The 15,793-nt window shown below is 30.8% G+C and overlaps 1 protein-coding gene across 2 annotated transcripts; it reads left to right on the forward strand.

Annotated features, from left to right (window-relative positions):
• The first annotated feature begins 4,091 nt into the window (after positions 1 to 4,091).
• PIN6A (auxin efflux carrier component 6a) lies at positions 4,092 to 15,209 on the forward strand. Of its 2 annotated transcripts, XM_041007827.1 has the most exons (7): positions 4,092 to 5,033; positions 6,550 to 7,130; positions 11,039 to 11,246; positions 12,020 to 12,105; positions 12,701 to 12,858; positions 13,056 to 13,132; positions 14,148 to 15,209. In XM_041007827.1, the coding sequence occupies exons 1-7, from the start codon at positions 4,603 to 4,605 to the stop codon at positions 14,212 to 14,214; spliced, it is 1,608 nt and encodes a 535-aa protein (XP_040863761.1). In that variant the 5' UTR covers positions 4,092 to 4,602; the 3' UTR covers positions 14,215 to 15,209. The 2 variants fall into 2 exon arrangements, with proteins under 2 accessions (XP_040863761.1, NP_001276195.1); NM_001289266.2 differs by lacking the exon at positions 11,039 to 11,246 and having other exon boundaries at positions 4,603 to 5,033; positions 6,550 to 7,167; positions 14,148 to 14,792.
• The last annotated feature ends 584 nt before the right edge of the window (positions 15,210 to 15,793 follow it).

The raw sequence follows: 15,793 nt of genomic DNA on the forward strand, positions 1-15,793 counted from the left end.
CAACTTGTGAAAGGAGTGTTCCAATTATTAATATAAATTTGAACGTACCTAATTAAGCATTATTAATTAGGTGGTTGATTGGACTTTATTATACTTGGTAAGTGCATGTCGTTTGAGGCAGTGAATTGCGCACTAAAAATTTAGTTTGTTTTCTGATATTCAATTAGTTTCATTAATTATTTTATAAAAAAAATGACTTTTTTATATTTTTTTATTGTAGGTGGATTAATTCATTTAATCCGTCAATGCGTATTGAGCTAGGCTGGATTAACATTTTATAGGGCAGTTGCTATTTCCACTTTCCTATATTACGTATATATACACACACTTTTTTTAAGTTTTTTTTCTCCAAACTACCCTTTGAACACACACTCCTCTCTACCTTTTTCTTTTCATGGTGAAAACAGCCCCTCTTAATCTCTATGGTGTGGCTAATTCATGATTTGTTTGGTGAAGATTGTCGAGTTCACTTCTCACATCAATGTCATGAAGCTAATTTTGTTGTTGATTGGTTGGCTGGTGAAGCTCACATAATAGAGATCTATTGGAGTACACTAGTTACAACAACCCCCTCCTTGTGTTGGTATGCTTTGGAATTCTTTTTCTGTGGTTTGTTTGCCCCGATCTTTTGTAGTGTAGAGTTTTGATAATCCCCTTTGATAAAAAAAAAAAAAAGGCACCCCCCTGTGTACAGAATCATCTTCATTAGTAACCAAACCTCCCTTCTAAAAGACTAAAATCAAACCTCAACACCTACTAATTCAACCATAACCAACAACAAAAAATAAAACCCCATAATTCCTACACGTTACCGCACAACACTGTCGGCATAACCGTCCTTCAACAAAAGCCAAGAGTCATTCCTGGCAAACACGAAATCTCTTCCAGAAGCTTCTTGTTCGTTTGGAGTTCTTGCTTCTTCTTGATGAAGGTATGATCGAGAATGGTGGAAGGATCGTAGAGGACTTCAAAGTTGTTGAAGATCTCAAGGTTGGGACCCTTCTACACCCCCCCTGCGGCTGTGACGCAGCCATAGGCTCGCGAGGGGAGGGGGAAACGACGTCGTCTCCGCCGTTGGGTGCAACAGTGTTGTTGTGCAATGCAAGGGTTGGGTTCATCTAAGACTTGACCCCTCGGGTATAATGATCCAATATGTTCACGATTACCAGAGGGTGCAGCTTGAACATCAATCTGCTACTCGATTACGAAGCCATGCTTGAATAAAGAATTTGGGGGTTTAGGGTTTAAGGCTTCAACAATCAGAGTGAGGTTGGTTAGGATTTCTTTAGGCTTCAGAATTTGGTCGTGAAAAAGAAGGCTATATTATACTACAAGTATCATATCATATCACACACTAAACAAATACAACACTTCACAAACACTTTTTTTTATCTGGTTGTGTCGTGTTGATACTTTGCCACAATTAACGACGACTTCACCATGTAGAGAAAAGTGAGCGAATGAATGCATATGTACCTGTCTAGCAGTTTAGGCCAATGAAAAAGATGCTTCTGAAAATTAATAACTGATTTCCGGAGATTAAATTCTGGAATGTCATTCCGGAAATTAATTTCCAGAATGTTACCATGGAAAGTTTACTTCTACCAAATACTACTATAGGGGGGTGTCCAGAAGGAATAAAATTGGAAAATAATAACCAAAGCATAAAAAGGGAGTGCCCTTAGTAACTATGGAAAGTTCATTTAGCAATTACTTTTATAGACTCACCAACAAATGAACCGGATTGGTTTGATCCACTTATTAATCGACCCAAAAGTGGGCTGAAGTGATCCCATTTTGATAAATCTAATGTTTTTCATTCTTTTTATCCTCATGTAAAAAGTGGAAACCATATATTTATATTTCCATGAAAATATAAGTTTTTTTCTAACCTAATTCTCACTTTTAACTTATTTTATCTTATTTTTTCAATTTTAATTTAAAATAAGTTTAAAAATATTTCAAAAAATAATAAGCAGTTATCATAATAAGAATATTTACAGCAATAGTAAAAAACACAAACGCCCATTCGTAATTTGTGTGTTGATAGACTAAAGCACGGCCAGCCTCATAGTTTGGATTATGTTCTCACTATATTTTATACACGCTAGTTATAATTCTACACACAGTATATCTTTAATTGTACCCAAGTCAAATCCATGTACAGTTTATTGGTAGATTTAGTGGAAGCTTGAATTTCTTTTATGAATAATCTTTTATATACAAATTAAAATAAAAATATTAAACCTTTTTATTGCAGGAGATTTGTATTAAAGTGACAAAACATTAAAATTGTTACATGTGCTGACAAATGAAGAGTGCTGCGATGTACCAGGCACGGTCCCCGCAAGCCATACCTTTATAGAGCAGACAAAAACGAACATAGAAAAAGCTTCATTCCTTACACTGTTAGAATGTCTACAGCATCTGAAGGACTTGGTTTGTATGCATTTTGTTGTTAGCTAGCTAGAAAAGCCTTTTTCAGATCATGTAACGTAAAAACAGAGATTAAGTTTACGTTTTATCCAACTTATTTTTAACTTAAAAGTTACTTTTAAGTTAAAATTCAAAATTTTTAAGTTAAAATTCAAAATAAGAACTTTAAAAGATAAGTAGAAGTTGTTTGTTATCTTTGATTTCTTTTAGCTTAAAAGTTCCTTTGAAGTAAAAATTTGTTCGGTAAAAAACAAATTAATAACTTTAATTTTCTTTAAAATTAGTTATCTTGTCCAACAAAAAATATATATATAAAGTAAATAGAATATTGTGAAAATTAATTTTATTTATATAAAATTATTTAATAATGATAAGAAAAATATTAAAATGCAAACATTTAGAAAATTTAATGATAATGAAAATTATTTAAATACAAATGTCTTTCATTAAAAAGAACACATGTGACGTAGAGATAGATTCATAAGGAAATTCTCAATACATAATTATGTTGATCTTTTCGATCTTCCCAAATAACAACCAATAAAATAAAGTGATTGAGTATTAGTGATGAATGAACTGAGGTTAGGGGTGGATAAGCAAGGTCAGTCCGTCCCGCGTAAGGCCTAACCGAGTAAGTCCGCATTGACAAGAATCAACCCGCCCCACACTCTTACACAAATCTAATAAATTGGTACCTCCTCCATCCCACGGGCCAAACAGGTTGGTCCATGGGCCTAGCTTAAAAAAATTGTAACCATTTGGTCCACAAGCCTAGTTTAAAAAAAATTGTAATTTCAACAAACATGCAACACAATCAATTTAAGTTCTAACACAAATGCCTCAATACAATGCATTCCAGTAACGAAAAAACATCAAGTTTTCAAAATATTGGTGCTTTCCCATGATCCACACAATACTCAATGCTCCAAATCAAAATATCAAGTTTTGAAAGCACACACTACATTCCAGTAATGAAAAACATCAACCCTTTCCAATTCAACTCTTCATCAAAAACATAAACCCTAATTTAAAAAACAGAGCCTCAACAACAACAGGACTTCCCTAGTGGGAACAATCCTGATAGATTTAATAGACTGGAACAGCAACCCAACTACCATCTTTGCTTGGTGGCTTAGTGGTAAAAAAAGAAATAGAACAGAAAAATAAGAACACAAAAGAAACAGAACCAAATTCTAGAGAGAGAGACGGACCTCACGTGGTGGCACGATGGTGGTGTGGGGGCGTACTGTGTGGAGGGACACATGAGGCGCGACCGTAAGAAGAAGAAACGCTGAGTTGCAACTGTGAGGAGAAGAAGAAACTGTGTTGTGTCACTTGTGTGCATTTAGGAATTAATTAGGTTTAGAAATTTAAGAATAATTTGGTTGATATTGCAAATTTGTAGGCCAACCCGTGAATTATGCAAGATAGATCCAAAATCCTGCATAATCTTGCATTTTATTTTAAATTTTAATCCATGGCCGCGCGTGGACCGTGAGCCCTACAAGCCGGTTCATGAATCCGAGTCCATTTATCCATTTCTAATTGAGGTTAAGGTTAAATCGTTTAGATATTATCCAAATTAAATTATTGACAAAAATATTTATTGATCAATCTTTATTTATATCTGGACTAAACTCTAAATTAATCACCATTACTTTTTGTAATGCACGGAAGGGTTAAAATAAAATAAAAAAACAACAAAGAAATTAAGCATATCACGCTGACGCCTCTCGTCCCCTCCGCCTCCTCACACTTTTGCCACGCCGAAACGTGTCATATATTATGCCAATCATTAATCCTAACAACCGCAAATTCTACTAAGCACTTCCCAAGTAATTTAGCATTTTAGCAAAGGGCAAACCGGTCCATAAACGCCCTATAAATTAAAACCCCTCTCTATTTCCATTCTCCCCCACCCTTTTCATCTCTCTCATTCACATCACCAAAACATAGTAACAACAACAGTTCATATCACACACACAACCCTCTCCATTCCCTTCTCATAATTAACCACACCAGTAAGAGTGTGCTTGTCTACTTCTTGAAAAAAAAGTTCTCTAAAACACAAACATACAAAAGTAACACACTTGTTACTTAAAAAAAAACATTAATTACATTTTTTTAAAACGATAATCCAAACACACTTAGTAATTTTCTCTCGAGATGATAACGGGAGAGGATTTGTACAAGGTGATGTGCGCGATGGTGCCGCTATACTTCGCAATGCTGGTGGCCTACGGTTCAGTCAAGTGGTGCAAGATGTTCACCCCGGACCAGTGCTCCGGCATCAACCGTTTCGTGGCTGTGTTTGCTGTTCCGATTCTCTCCTTCCACTTCATCTCCATGAACAACCCCTACGAGATGGACGCCAAATTCATCGTCGCCGACACGCTATCCAAGCTCGCCGTGCTTCTATTTCTCTCCCTCTGGGCCGTTTTCTTCGCCGGAGGCTCCTTGGATTGGCTCATCACTTTCTTCTCCCTCGCTACCTTGCCCAACACGCTTGTTATGGGCATTCCGCTGCTCCAAGCCATGTACGGCGATTTCACGCAATCGCTCATGGTGCAACTCGTGGTTCTTCAGTGCACCATATGGTAAAGAAAAAGAAAACCATTGGCTTTTATTTTAATCGCCACCGTTACAAGCTTGATTTTGTACAGTGTTTGTTTTTTACTCAAAAGTTAAAACTATGTGCACTGCCAAAGGCAATTAATACACCATGTCACACTCCTAAAAGTGTCGAAAGTTTTTAGGGGAATAGTTTATACTTTAACATACATATATCCTTTCACTTTTACTTTCATTTCATCTCACTCCTATGTATCATTTTTTATTTAGAAATTCTCTAAGTCACTTCAAGTAAAAATAGTAAAAATGAGGTTATATAATTAATCCCATATAAAATAATTAATGCTATTAAAAAAATTAGAAAATCCTAAAATACATAATTAATTTACTAATTTTTTTTCTATGCCCTATTTAACCTCATTTTTACTTATGATAAATTAGATAATCCATTTTTTCATGTTTCTTTTTCTTCATTTTTGTTCGCATTATTGATCAAATATATCATCATGATCATCTTATTATTATTATTATTATTATTATTATTATTATTATTATTATTATTATTATTATTATTATTATTATTACCTTTCAAACAAATAATCTTCTAATTTCTCACTCTCCATATCCCTTCTTCTTTCTATCCAAACATTCCATTTTATGGTGTATTTTTTTACCATTACTCTAAAGTTGAGGTGTAACATTTTTATCGAAATAAACAATTAAATTATTTCCTAAAAATTATATCACCCAATCATATTAATTAGTTTTTAAATGATAAAAACTATACTATTAAAAATTTATTTTAGGACTAATATTCGGGAGATCGGGTTCCACTAATTATATGGTGGTGAAACTCGTATAAAACAAATAGAAAATTAAGTAATTTTAGTTGTTAATTAGAAAATCAATAATAGATAATATAACATTGAGGTGAGGTAGTAATAATTGATTTTTTAATTAACCATAAAAAGATTACGTGTTTTAAAATAATAATCATTAATTATTTTTTTTACTGACATCACGTTTACTCATGTTATAGGAATTTTGCAAATACATAATCAAGATTAAGAAATGTTTAATTGAACTATTTTTATAACAAAAATTTGTTTAATTTTGTTTATCACCGATAAATACATGTATATTAATATTATTATTAGTTTGTGGGAAATGATTTGAGTTTAATCTTCTCATCTTGTAAAAATATAAGCTTGTAGAAATATTTTGACTATTATCGAAAAATCTAAAGTTTTAATTACCATGCTATCAAATAAAAAATATTATTATTATTACTTATTAGTACTATTTTTTTTACAAAATTATTATTTATTTTTTAAACACTTTCATTTTGGTTAGCAAACTAACATATATATATATATATATATATATATATATATATATATACATATATATATATATATACTACATTCTGGTGGTGCCGAATATAATGCATTTATAATCTTTCATTAGCTAATTAAAATTACATTTATTTTTTATTTTACTTTTTACTCAACATACGTGTGGGGTCAATGTTTTTCACTTCAGGTACACTTTACTCCTCTTCTTGTTCGAGTACAGAGCCGCGACACTTCTGATCCAACGGCAGTTCCCGGGGCCAACGGCGGCATCCATAGCGAAATTCGACGTCGACGGCGACGTGATATCCCTTGACGGCCACGACATGCCGCTGCGGACGGAGTCGGAGACCGACGACCACGGCCGGATCCACGTGCGGATCCGCCGCTCCGTCTCGTCGGCGCCGGAGACGAACTCCTCCATCGGCGGCAACACCACCGTCGTGACGCCGCGGCAGTCGAACCTCTCCAACGCGGACATATTCTCGATCAACACGCCGCTGCACCTGCACGAAGGCGGCGGCAACCTCGCCGCCGGCGCAAGCCCCCACCTCTCCGGCTACGCCTCCTCCGACGCGTACTCGCTGCAGCCAACGCCGAGGGCCTCGAACTTCAACGAGATGGAGGCCGGCACGCCCGTGTGGGGGAGGTCACCGGTCGCCGCCGGGAGAGTGTGCCGGCAGTCTTCGCCGGTGGCGAGAGTGTTGTGGGAGTCGCCGGGGAAATGCCTGGGAGATAAGAGACAAGGCTGCAAGGACATTACCATGTCAGGTACGTGTTTGAGTGATTTATTTATTTCGTCATGTGTGTGAGATCAAGTTTGGTTCGATAGGGAGTAGTTAGTGCCTCAGTGGCTGGCGAAGGAGTAGAAATCATTAAGTGATATGTTGTTTATTGAGTATATATTTGATTGTTTAAATGTTATATTATTAGATCATTTAATAATTTCTTGTAAAATAACTTATAAATGTTAAATGCTATATAAAATTTAGAATAATTATTAACACTATTGAGCTTAATTTTATACAGAATAAAAAATTTAAAACTTGTGAGCGTAAATACTAATAAACTTATCATCGTACTTATTAATATTTTTTTTACAATAATATGTACAGTTTTTTTATATACATAATCAAAGTTTAAATATATTTTTAGTTTTTGTAATTTAGGATTTTTTTCATTTTCGTCTCTATAAAATTTTATTTTTTATTTTAGTTCTTTGCAAATTTAATGGTTTTATTTTTCAGTGTTTTAAATAATAATTTTTTGTTATTTAAAAGAATTTTTTTATTGTTCAAAATATTACTTAAAATACTCTAAAGATGAAAAATAAAATAAATACATTTTTTAAGGGTTAAAAAAATAATTGATAGGAAAAAAATAATAAAAAACTAAATTATATTGAGAAAAAAATATATATTTAAGCAAATTCGTGTATATATAGCTTCCTTGACAATAAACTTTGTAGTTTATAAAACTTAATAATACGGACTTTTAGCCTTTTAGTTAATGATTGTCATTGCTTAAAAAAAGAAGTAATGATTGTCATAATAAAATTTTATAATGAATTCATAAATCAATATATTAAAATAATGTTTTTAAACTAATGATATGTCGAAATTTTATTTAAATACATTGTATATAATATGAATAAAATGTTTTTATAATTTACAAGTATTAGTGATGGGCGGTTGATTTTATTTATTTATTTATTTATAGTTCTGACGAGCTTTTATATATGACTCCTGTTTATTTATACATATTATACTTTTTATTACAACTTTTTGAACTATTCTCAAATAAAAGTGAATGAGGGATGCTGACAACATTATTTTTTAAAACTTTTTTATGATATTTTTTATTGGTTAAAATTTATTAAAAATCACTAATTTTGTTGGTATGATTTCTCAATTAATAATTTTGTATCTTGATTTATATTAAATGAAAAATAAAACCTATCAAATTAATAATTTTTAATAAATTTTAATCAAAGAAAATATGAGTGACATTTCTCAAAATTGAATAGACACATATAAAATAGTTGTCATTGACTAACAAATAAAATATGATTGTCTTTGTTAGTATAATATTTGTTTAATAAAAATTAAAATATTAACGTAGACTTTGAAGATTTACACTAACATTAATGTGTTATATCAGCATTTGATGAATAAATAATTATATCAATATTTTATATTAATAGTATATACTTATAATACTACTTAAACTCTGTGTGTGTAAAACACAAGACTGTTTAATTCAAAAGTGATATTCTCTCCTTTTTTAAAATCAAAAGAAGAATGCATGTGACTTTTTATGATACTCTGACTAAAATCTATGAAAGGTTACTAATTTAATAGATCTAACTTTTAATTCATGAAAAACTAATTAATTAATGTTGGTTTGAAAAATTATTTACTGAAAATAAATGATTTTGATATTAATTGTAATTATATTTAATGAAAAAAAGTCATTTTTAATATCATTTTGTTATAAATTTGATGATAAAATACATAAAAATAAAAAATTTAGATAATAAAATTTGAGAAATGTTAAAATTTAAATAATAAAATTTGTGAAAAAAATTTAAGTAATAAAATTTATAAAATTATAAATTTAAAGTGATAAAATTTACCAAAATAAAACTTAAATAATAAAATTCTGATGATAATTATAATTAAGCCAATTTAAAATTCTGAAAGGCATGTACATTAGTAGGATGGTCCCATGAATGAACGGCGTCGTTTTGCGGGAATGAGAGGAAGAAGACATGTCATCTTTAGTGGCAGGTTGTTTGTTTGGCATCTAAAATCAAACGTCGTGCTAAGAGAGCTTGCGCATGCCCATGCGAATTTTTCAGGCACTGGGCGTACGTTTTGTCCCCGACCCAACCCTCACCAATTGATTAGATTTCTCATGATGTGAGCGATACTCATTATTTGTCAAGCTTTGATTTAATTTTCTTTCGTAAATTCCTTGAACTATTTTAGATTAAGCCAAATAAAATGAAAAAAAAAAATTATTCAACTTAAATATTCATCTTATATTTTTCATTTTGTTCTTTTCTTCTCGCATCATTTTAGTATTTCTTGACATTTTTCTCTTTCCCTATTTCCATACATCCTGGCTTTGAGGAAGAGTTTTAAGGTTAAAATATAATTTGTGTCCTTATAAATATAAAAATATTTAAAATTTATTTTTGTAAAATTTTTAATATATTTTCTTCCTTACAAAATTATAATATATATCATTTTTTAATTTGTACGTAGGTTTAATTTAGATAAATCCATATTTACAATGATCACTTTTTATATTAATTATATGTATATAATGAATATAAAAAAACTAAATACCTAAGTTTGGATTGAACGAAAAAATAATGCATTTTATTTTATGAAAATGAAAAATATATTTTAACATTTATTTAACCTAAGATTATATATATATATATATATATATATATATATATATATATATATAATGTATTGAGTTTCCTTTATTTTAATAAAATATCTTTCAGTTATTGTGAGGGAGTTAGAATAGTATGAATAGGCTTAACGCATAAACATGAGTTTTTACTTCAAAGGAAGCTTGCATTTTCGAGATCTAAGTACTTCCTTAACGAAATTACTATTTATCCTAACTTTAGTTATTCTATGAGCCAATTATCATTCTTTAAAAATGTTGCATCATAATTAAACTGTAATCTTTACACGTGAGAAACGACTATGCATATTAAACTCTGAAAAAGGAGTTAAAAGGATGGCTTTATAATTTGATTTTAGATCCTCAAGAGAGTACTATGGGGCGCTAGACAGGTGGTCCCTTCCACCCTTTCACGCCATCTTTAAAGTAAGAAAACATTTAGCTACTTAAAATGTAAAAAAATACAAGTGGTAAAAAAATTATAGAATTATTTACCTTTATATATAAATCTGCCACTTTGCTTAGTCAGAAGCTTAATTGATAGTAGCCATCATTTGCAAGAGAGCACGTGTGTAATGATGACCCTACCGAAGTTGTATGATTCCCTAATTGGTGGTGAAAATGGTGTACAGTCTCCCATATCATAACACCGAATCATAAGCATCTAAAATTTCATTTCTTAACAGTGTTTTAATTATTTTACATGTTTTTCAACTTTGCTTTATATTTAAACTCTTCTTTATACTTGAAGCTAGAGATTTGACTTTTATAATAATTCTATTTAATTTGAATAAAATTATTTCTAATAAAAAAATATTTATAATTTTAAAAAATAACTAAAAGATGAAATGATATTTTTTTAAGAATTATATTTAATTTTTACAGCCATTTTTGGATATCCTTTTTATATATGTTTTTAATTTTTATCATCACATTATTTATTACTTTATTACATTCTTCAGTCTCTCTTTCTTCTTTTCATTTTATCTCTCTGTTATTCCACTCGTTTCACACCTGCATTGGGTGTCAATATTATATGTCTTAAAAAAATATAGCAAGTAGTGAGACAAATATTTTTTATTCTTAATTGTCGTCTAAGTCTCTTCCTAATTATTCACAATCAATTATGAAATGCATGTGGCAGAGGATTGAGATTGATTTCAAATTACAATTTTTTGTTTTTACACTCTCCATATATATCCAAATACTGTTTTCCTATTACTATTAATTATTAATTTTGGTAATTATGACAGATAAAGAAATCAGCTTCAGAGACAGCACCAAAGTCCCTATGCCGGGGGAAGCTGCAGAACCCAAAGACACAGTTGCCAATAACCAGAAAATGCCACATGCCTTTGTTATGATTAGGCTTATTCTCGTCGTAGTAGGAAGAAAACTTTCTCGAAACCCTAATACATATTCTAGTGTATTAGGACTTCTTTGGTCTCTAATCTCTTTCAAGTAAGTGATATATTGAATCTCATTACCAAAAAAGTAATACCAAATCTAGCTAGACCAACATCCTTCACCTTAAACTAAATTATTTCTCTCACCCTAAATTCATATTAAAAGAAAATGTTCTGCATATATATATATATATATATATATATATATATATATATATATATATATATATATATAATTAGGAGAAAATATATCATACACTAAAATAGTTTTACCTTCTTATTCAATTATAAATTATTATATATAAAAAAATTGATTAATTTTTACAAGACTTAATTACTATTTTAATCTTTAAATTTGGATATATGTTTTTTTTAATTCTTAAAATTTAAAAATACTTTTTTAGTCTCCAAATTTTAACAAATTGATTTTTTTTATTTCTTATATATAACAAGTTGATACTTTTTAACGGTTTTTATTACTTTGTAGTGAATTTTTTTAGCACTTTGTGGTAGTTTTAATTTAAAATGAAAATTCAAATGTCTAAAATATAAAATAAATTTATGACATCTAAAAAATTTCACAAAGTATTAATTTTATTATGCCAGAAACTAAAAAATAATTTTAAATTTTAAGAATCATAAATTGAAGGAATAAAATAATAATTAAGTTTTTTTACAATAATAATTTAAAAAGTCATATGGATGTAATATGTATATTTCATACATTTTATGATGGTGAATAACAATTTTATGATTTTTATAATTACAATAACAATCTATAATTTGCGGTATGTATTATTTCATACATTTTATGATGTGAACTTGCAGATGGAATATGGAAATGCCTAGTCTTATCAAAGCATCGGTCAAAATCATCTCAGATGCGGGCCTTGGGATGGCTATGTTTAGCTTAGGTATATTACAAATATATTAACAGCATTAATTATAGCATGCATATTAGTTTCAGACATATCAGAGAGAGGGGTACGTACAACACATGGAATCTTTTTCTATATATATCCACATTACACAAATTCACTAACTAATATCAAATTTAGGGGTGAATATATATGTCTGCAGACCTGTCCGTTAAACCCGCCGACAGGGGGAGAACAGATTTTTTTCTTTCTTTTTTTAAATCTGTATAATTATATAAATTTTTTGACTCCGATCGATTAAGTTTTCGGACCTAGCGGACTTTACCCGCAAATACCGACCTTGAAAAAAAATCATTTATTTGGCAGATGTTTTCATACCCACTCCTAATCAAATTGGAGAGGAAGACAAAAGAAGAACAAGTAAAAAACTGGAACACATGAGTTGTCATGTACTCGGGTGTTTATGACAACCAAATAAAATAAATGTAACATGTCCACATAGCACATGATGTTGGAGAGGAAATGGAACTAGTAAAATGAAAGCGATTAGGTAGTGAAGATGAGTGCCAAAATGGTAGTCACATATCTTTTTACACAAACAATGACAGATACTCATTTGCCAAATATGCAGGGCTTTTCATGGCCCTTCAGCCTCGTATCATAGCTTGCGGTACCAAAAGAGCAGTCATGGGCATGGTCATTCGCTTCATGTGTGGGCCTCTTGTAATGTCTGCTTCTTCAATTGTCATTGGATTAAGACAAGACAGACTTCACACTGCCATTGTACAGGTACTTGGACTACACATATTTTTGGAATGACTTGACATCTGTAGCCACATGGAAATTATAACTCGTATACATGAGAATAATGGGTGTATGCTTCTAGGGTCATAAATGTTTCTAAAGGGAAAATTTAACATGTGCTGTTTCTGGAGGACAATTAACTAAAATTGATGTACATGTGTTTTTAACTTTTTGCTTCTCAGGCTGCTCTTCCACAGGGGATAGTGCCATTTATATTTGCAAGGGAATATGGATTGCATCCTGATATTTTGAGCACAGGGTAAGCTAGGACATTTTACTTATGAGACATCCTTATTTGGAATTGATTCAATATGTATACATCATAATAAATTGAAGAGAAAAAAGGATATGCAGTGAGAATAATATAATTTTAATTATGTTGTCATCCAATCACAAATCATCATGTAAGATATATTTGTTGACGTAATTTGTGATTGGATGATAATTAGTGCATAACCACTAAGTTCTAAATTGAATAGGTTACAAACTAAACTAAAAATAAACTCATGTGCTAAGATATATAAAATTCCAATGCTGCATGTCATGCTGTCGTGGTTGGTTACATTGGATTACATATGTAGGAAAATGTTTTTCACTTTGTTAATTAGAAGTCAGACCCTTAAAATAGTTTGATGATTCAACATCAAGGTGTTAGCTGTTTGCGAGTGGGGTACCATTCATTGTAGAAGGCTGATTGGAGGATAAAGTACTCAGAAAATGAAATGATGGAAGACGAAGCAAAGAGTATTGTATGTTCACAAGCATTCTATTGAACTTTTGACCTACCCCACATAATAAATTGATTATTAAGCAGCTCTAGCTAGGATACCGAATCTATCAAACAGATTGTCCATAACAACCAGGGTATGTATAATTTGGACACACATAATTATGTGTGCTAATGGTGATTGGAAATTTATTTGCCTTTTCATGACGAATTTCCCTCAAAATTTTGACCTTGAAAGAATTTCGAGCACCCTCTTTTACCTTGTTAATAGGTAATCATTAGTTGGCAAGAGTTTTCTTGATTCTGAAAACCTAGAGAATGCTTTCTAGCAAAATTTGAACTTGTAAGGCTTTTAACCCTACCATTTGATACCTACATATGTAGACAGTACTACCTTTCTAGTGACCCTTTAGGTCAAATTAAGTCAAGTTAAAGTTACTTTCGTTATTCACAATTTATGAGATTGCTTTCATATTAACTTTCATTGCCAATGCATATATAGATTAACTTTCATACTAACATTTGCTCTTTCCTTTTTCTTTTGCAGGGTTATCTTTGGCATGTTAATATCCTTACCAATAACTCTCTTATATTACATATTTCTTGGCTTATGAAGGGAGAGAAAGAGCTACAACCTCAAACAAGAATCAGGCATTGAAAAAAAAAGTATGATCCAAACTATAATAACCCTACTAGACTAGGTGGGGCAATATATATCGGAAAGCTTCTCTGCATCCCCATAATTCTGTCAGCACCGACCACAATCATGTATGAAAGCTTTCCATTATTGTAGACACTACCTGCGGAGAAGGTTGACTTTGGTAAGGCCAAAAACAATTTCAAAAAGCCACAAGTGTTATGTTATCTTCGTATGTAATACAGGGGTTTGACAGAGATGACACAAGAGCAGTAGTAGCTAGGATTTATATAGTTCTCGACATGCCCAGCTACATAGATTAGTGGTAGCCGAAAGGGAAATAAATATTATCATGACCAATTATTAAGGTAGGAAACATGCTTTCTTGTTGGAGGTTGGAAAAGCTTGAGGGAACAAATGTTGGCCATAAAAAAGTTGGAAGGTGACACTTAGCCAAATATATGGCACTCTTAGGTGATTTATCTTTTGGTCTTCAATGTGTCAAACCAATGAGAATATAGTAATTGATTGTATGTGAAACAGATGCCTCTTTACAATAGAATTAAGACTTTGAAAAGAATACTTTTTCTTCTAAAGGAAGAAGAGATGGAGAATACAAGATTGACAAAATAAGGCTATTATAACCCCAAACGTGTCTTTTCCAAGAAATTATTAGCATATACATAATATGAAATATACGTGTCCTAATCATCTAGGATTTCTTCAGGAAGAAGCCTTCCAACATCATAGCTTGATTAGCTTCTTTCTTTTGGGTGGGAATGCATTGCATATATATTATGCTCTTGTTAAGAAAGTAGACTACAAACCTTCTTTTCCTAGGATCTGGTTTTACTCTTAAAGTATATTTGGACAATAATATTGGTGAACATTTCATCAACAAATAATTAGTGGAAGCATTTTCCGTGATTGATAACAGTTGAAGCCATGTTTAAGAATTGTTAAATACACCAAAATATCTCTGAAAAGCACCATACTCCTGAATGAAATTGATATTAAACCTTTTCCATAACTGGACTTGCATATTATAATCCTTATCTCCAGATCTACTGCTGATTGAAACTACGTTTCTACATAAATAAAAAGAAAGAAGATATCTTAGGATGTCTTAATAAAGCCGGACGTGTCTAAACCTGACGAATTCAATATTGCCGAAGTCTAGAGACTGAAGCCCTGTTATATGTACAACAAGTAAACTTCACTTCAACAAGTATTAGTCATTAATTGAAAATTCAAATTTATAATAGTCATTAGATATTTATTTTCTTTGTAACAATTACATTAAATAAAAAATAAAATTGTTCACATGAATGCTATTAAATGTACAATTTTGATAATTAAAATTAATTTTAATATTTTTATATGAAGTAATATGTTATTAATTAATTGAATATTTAATTTTGATATAGTTTATTAATTTCGATATATTTATTTAATTTTAAAATAATATTTAAATTAAAAGTAAAAGATAAATTGGTGCATTATTAATAATTATTACACATTTTTTAAAATCATAAACAATAACAATAATAATAAAT

This window comes from Glycine max, chromosome 13 (assembly GCF_000004515.6).
Source record: "Glycine max cultivar Williams 82 chromosome 13, Glycine_max_v4.0, whole genome shotgun sequence".
In the NCBI taxonomy this organism is placed as follows: Eukaryota; Viridiplantae; Streptophyta; class Magnoliopsida; order Fabales; family Fabaceae; genus Glycine; species Glycine max.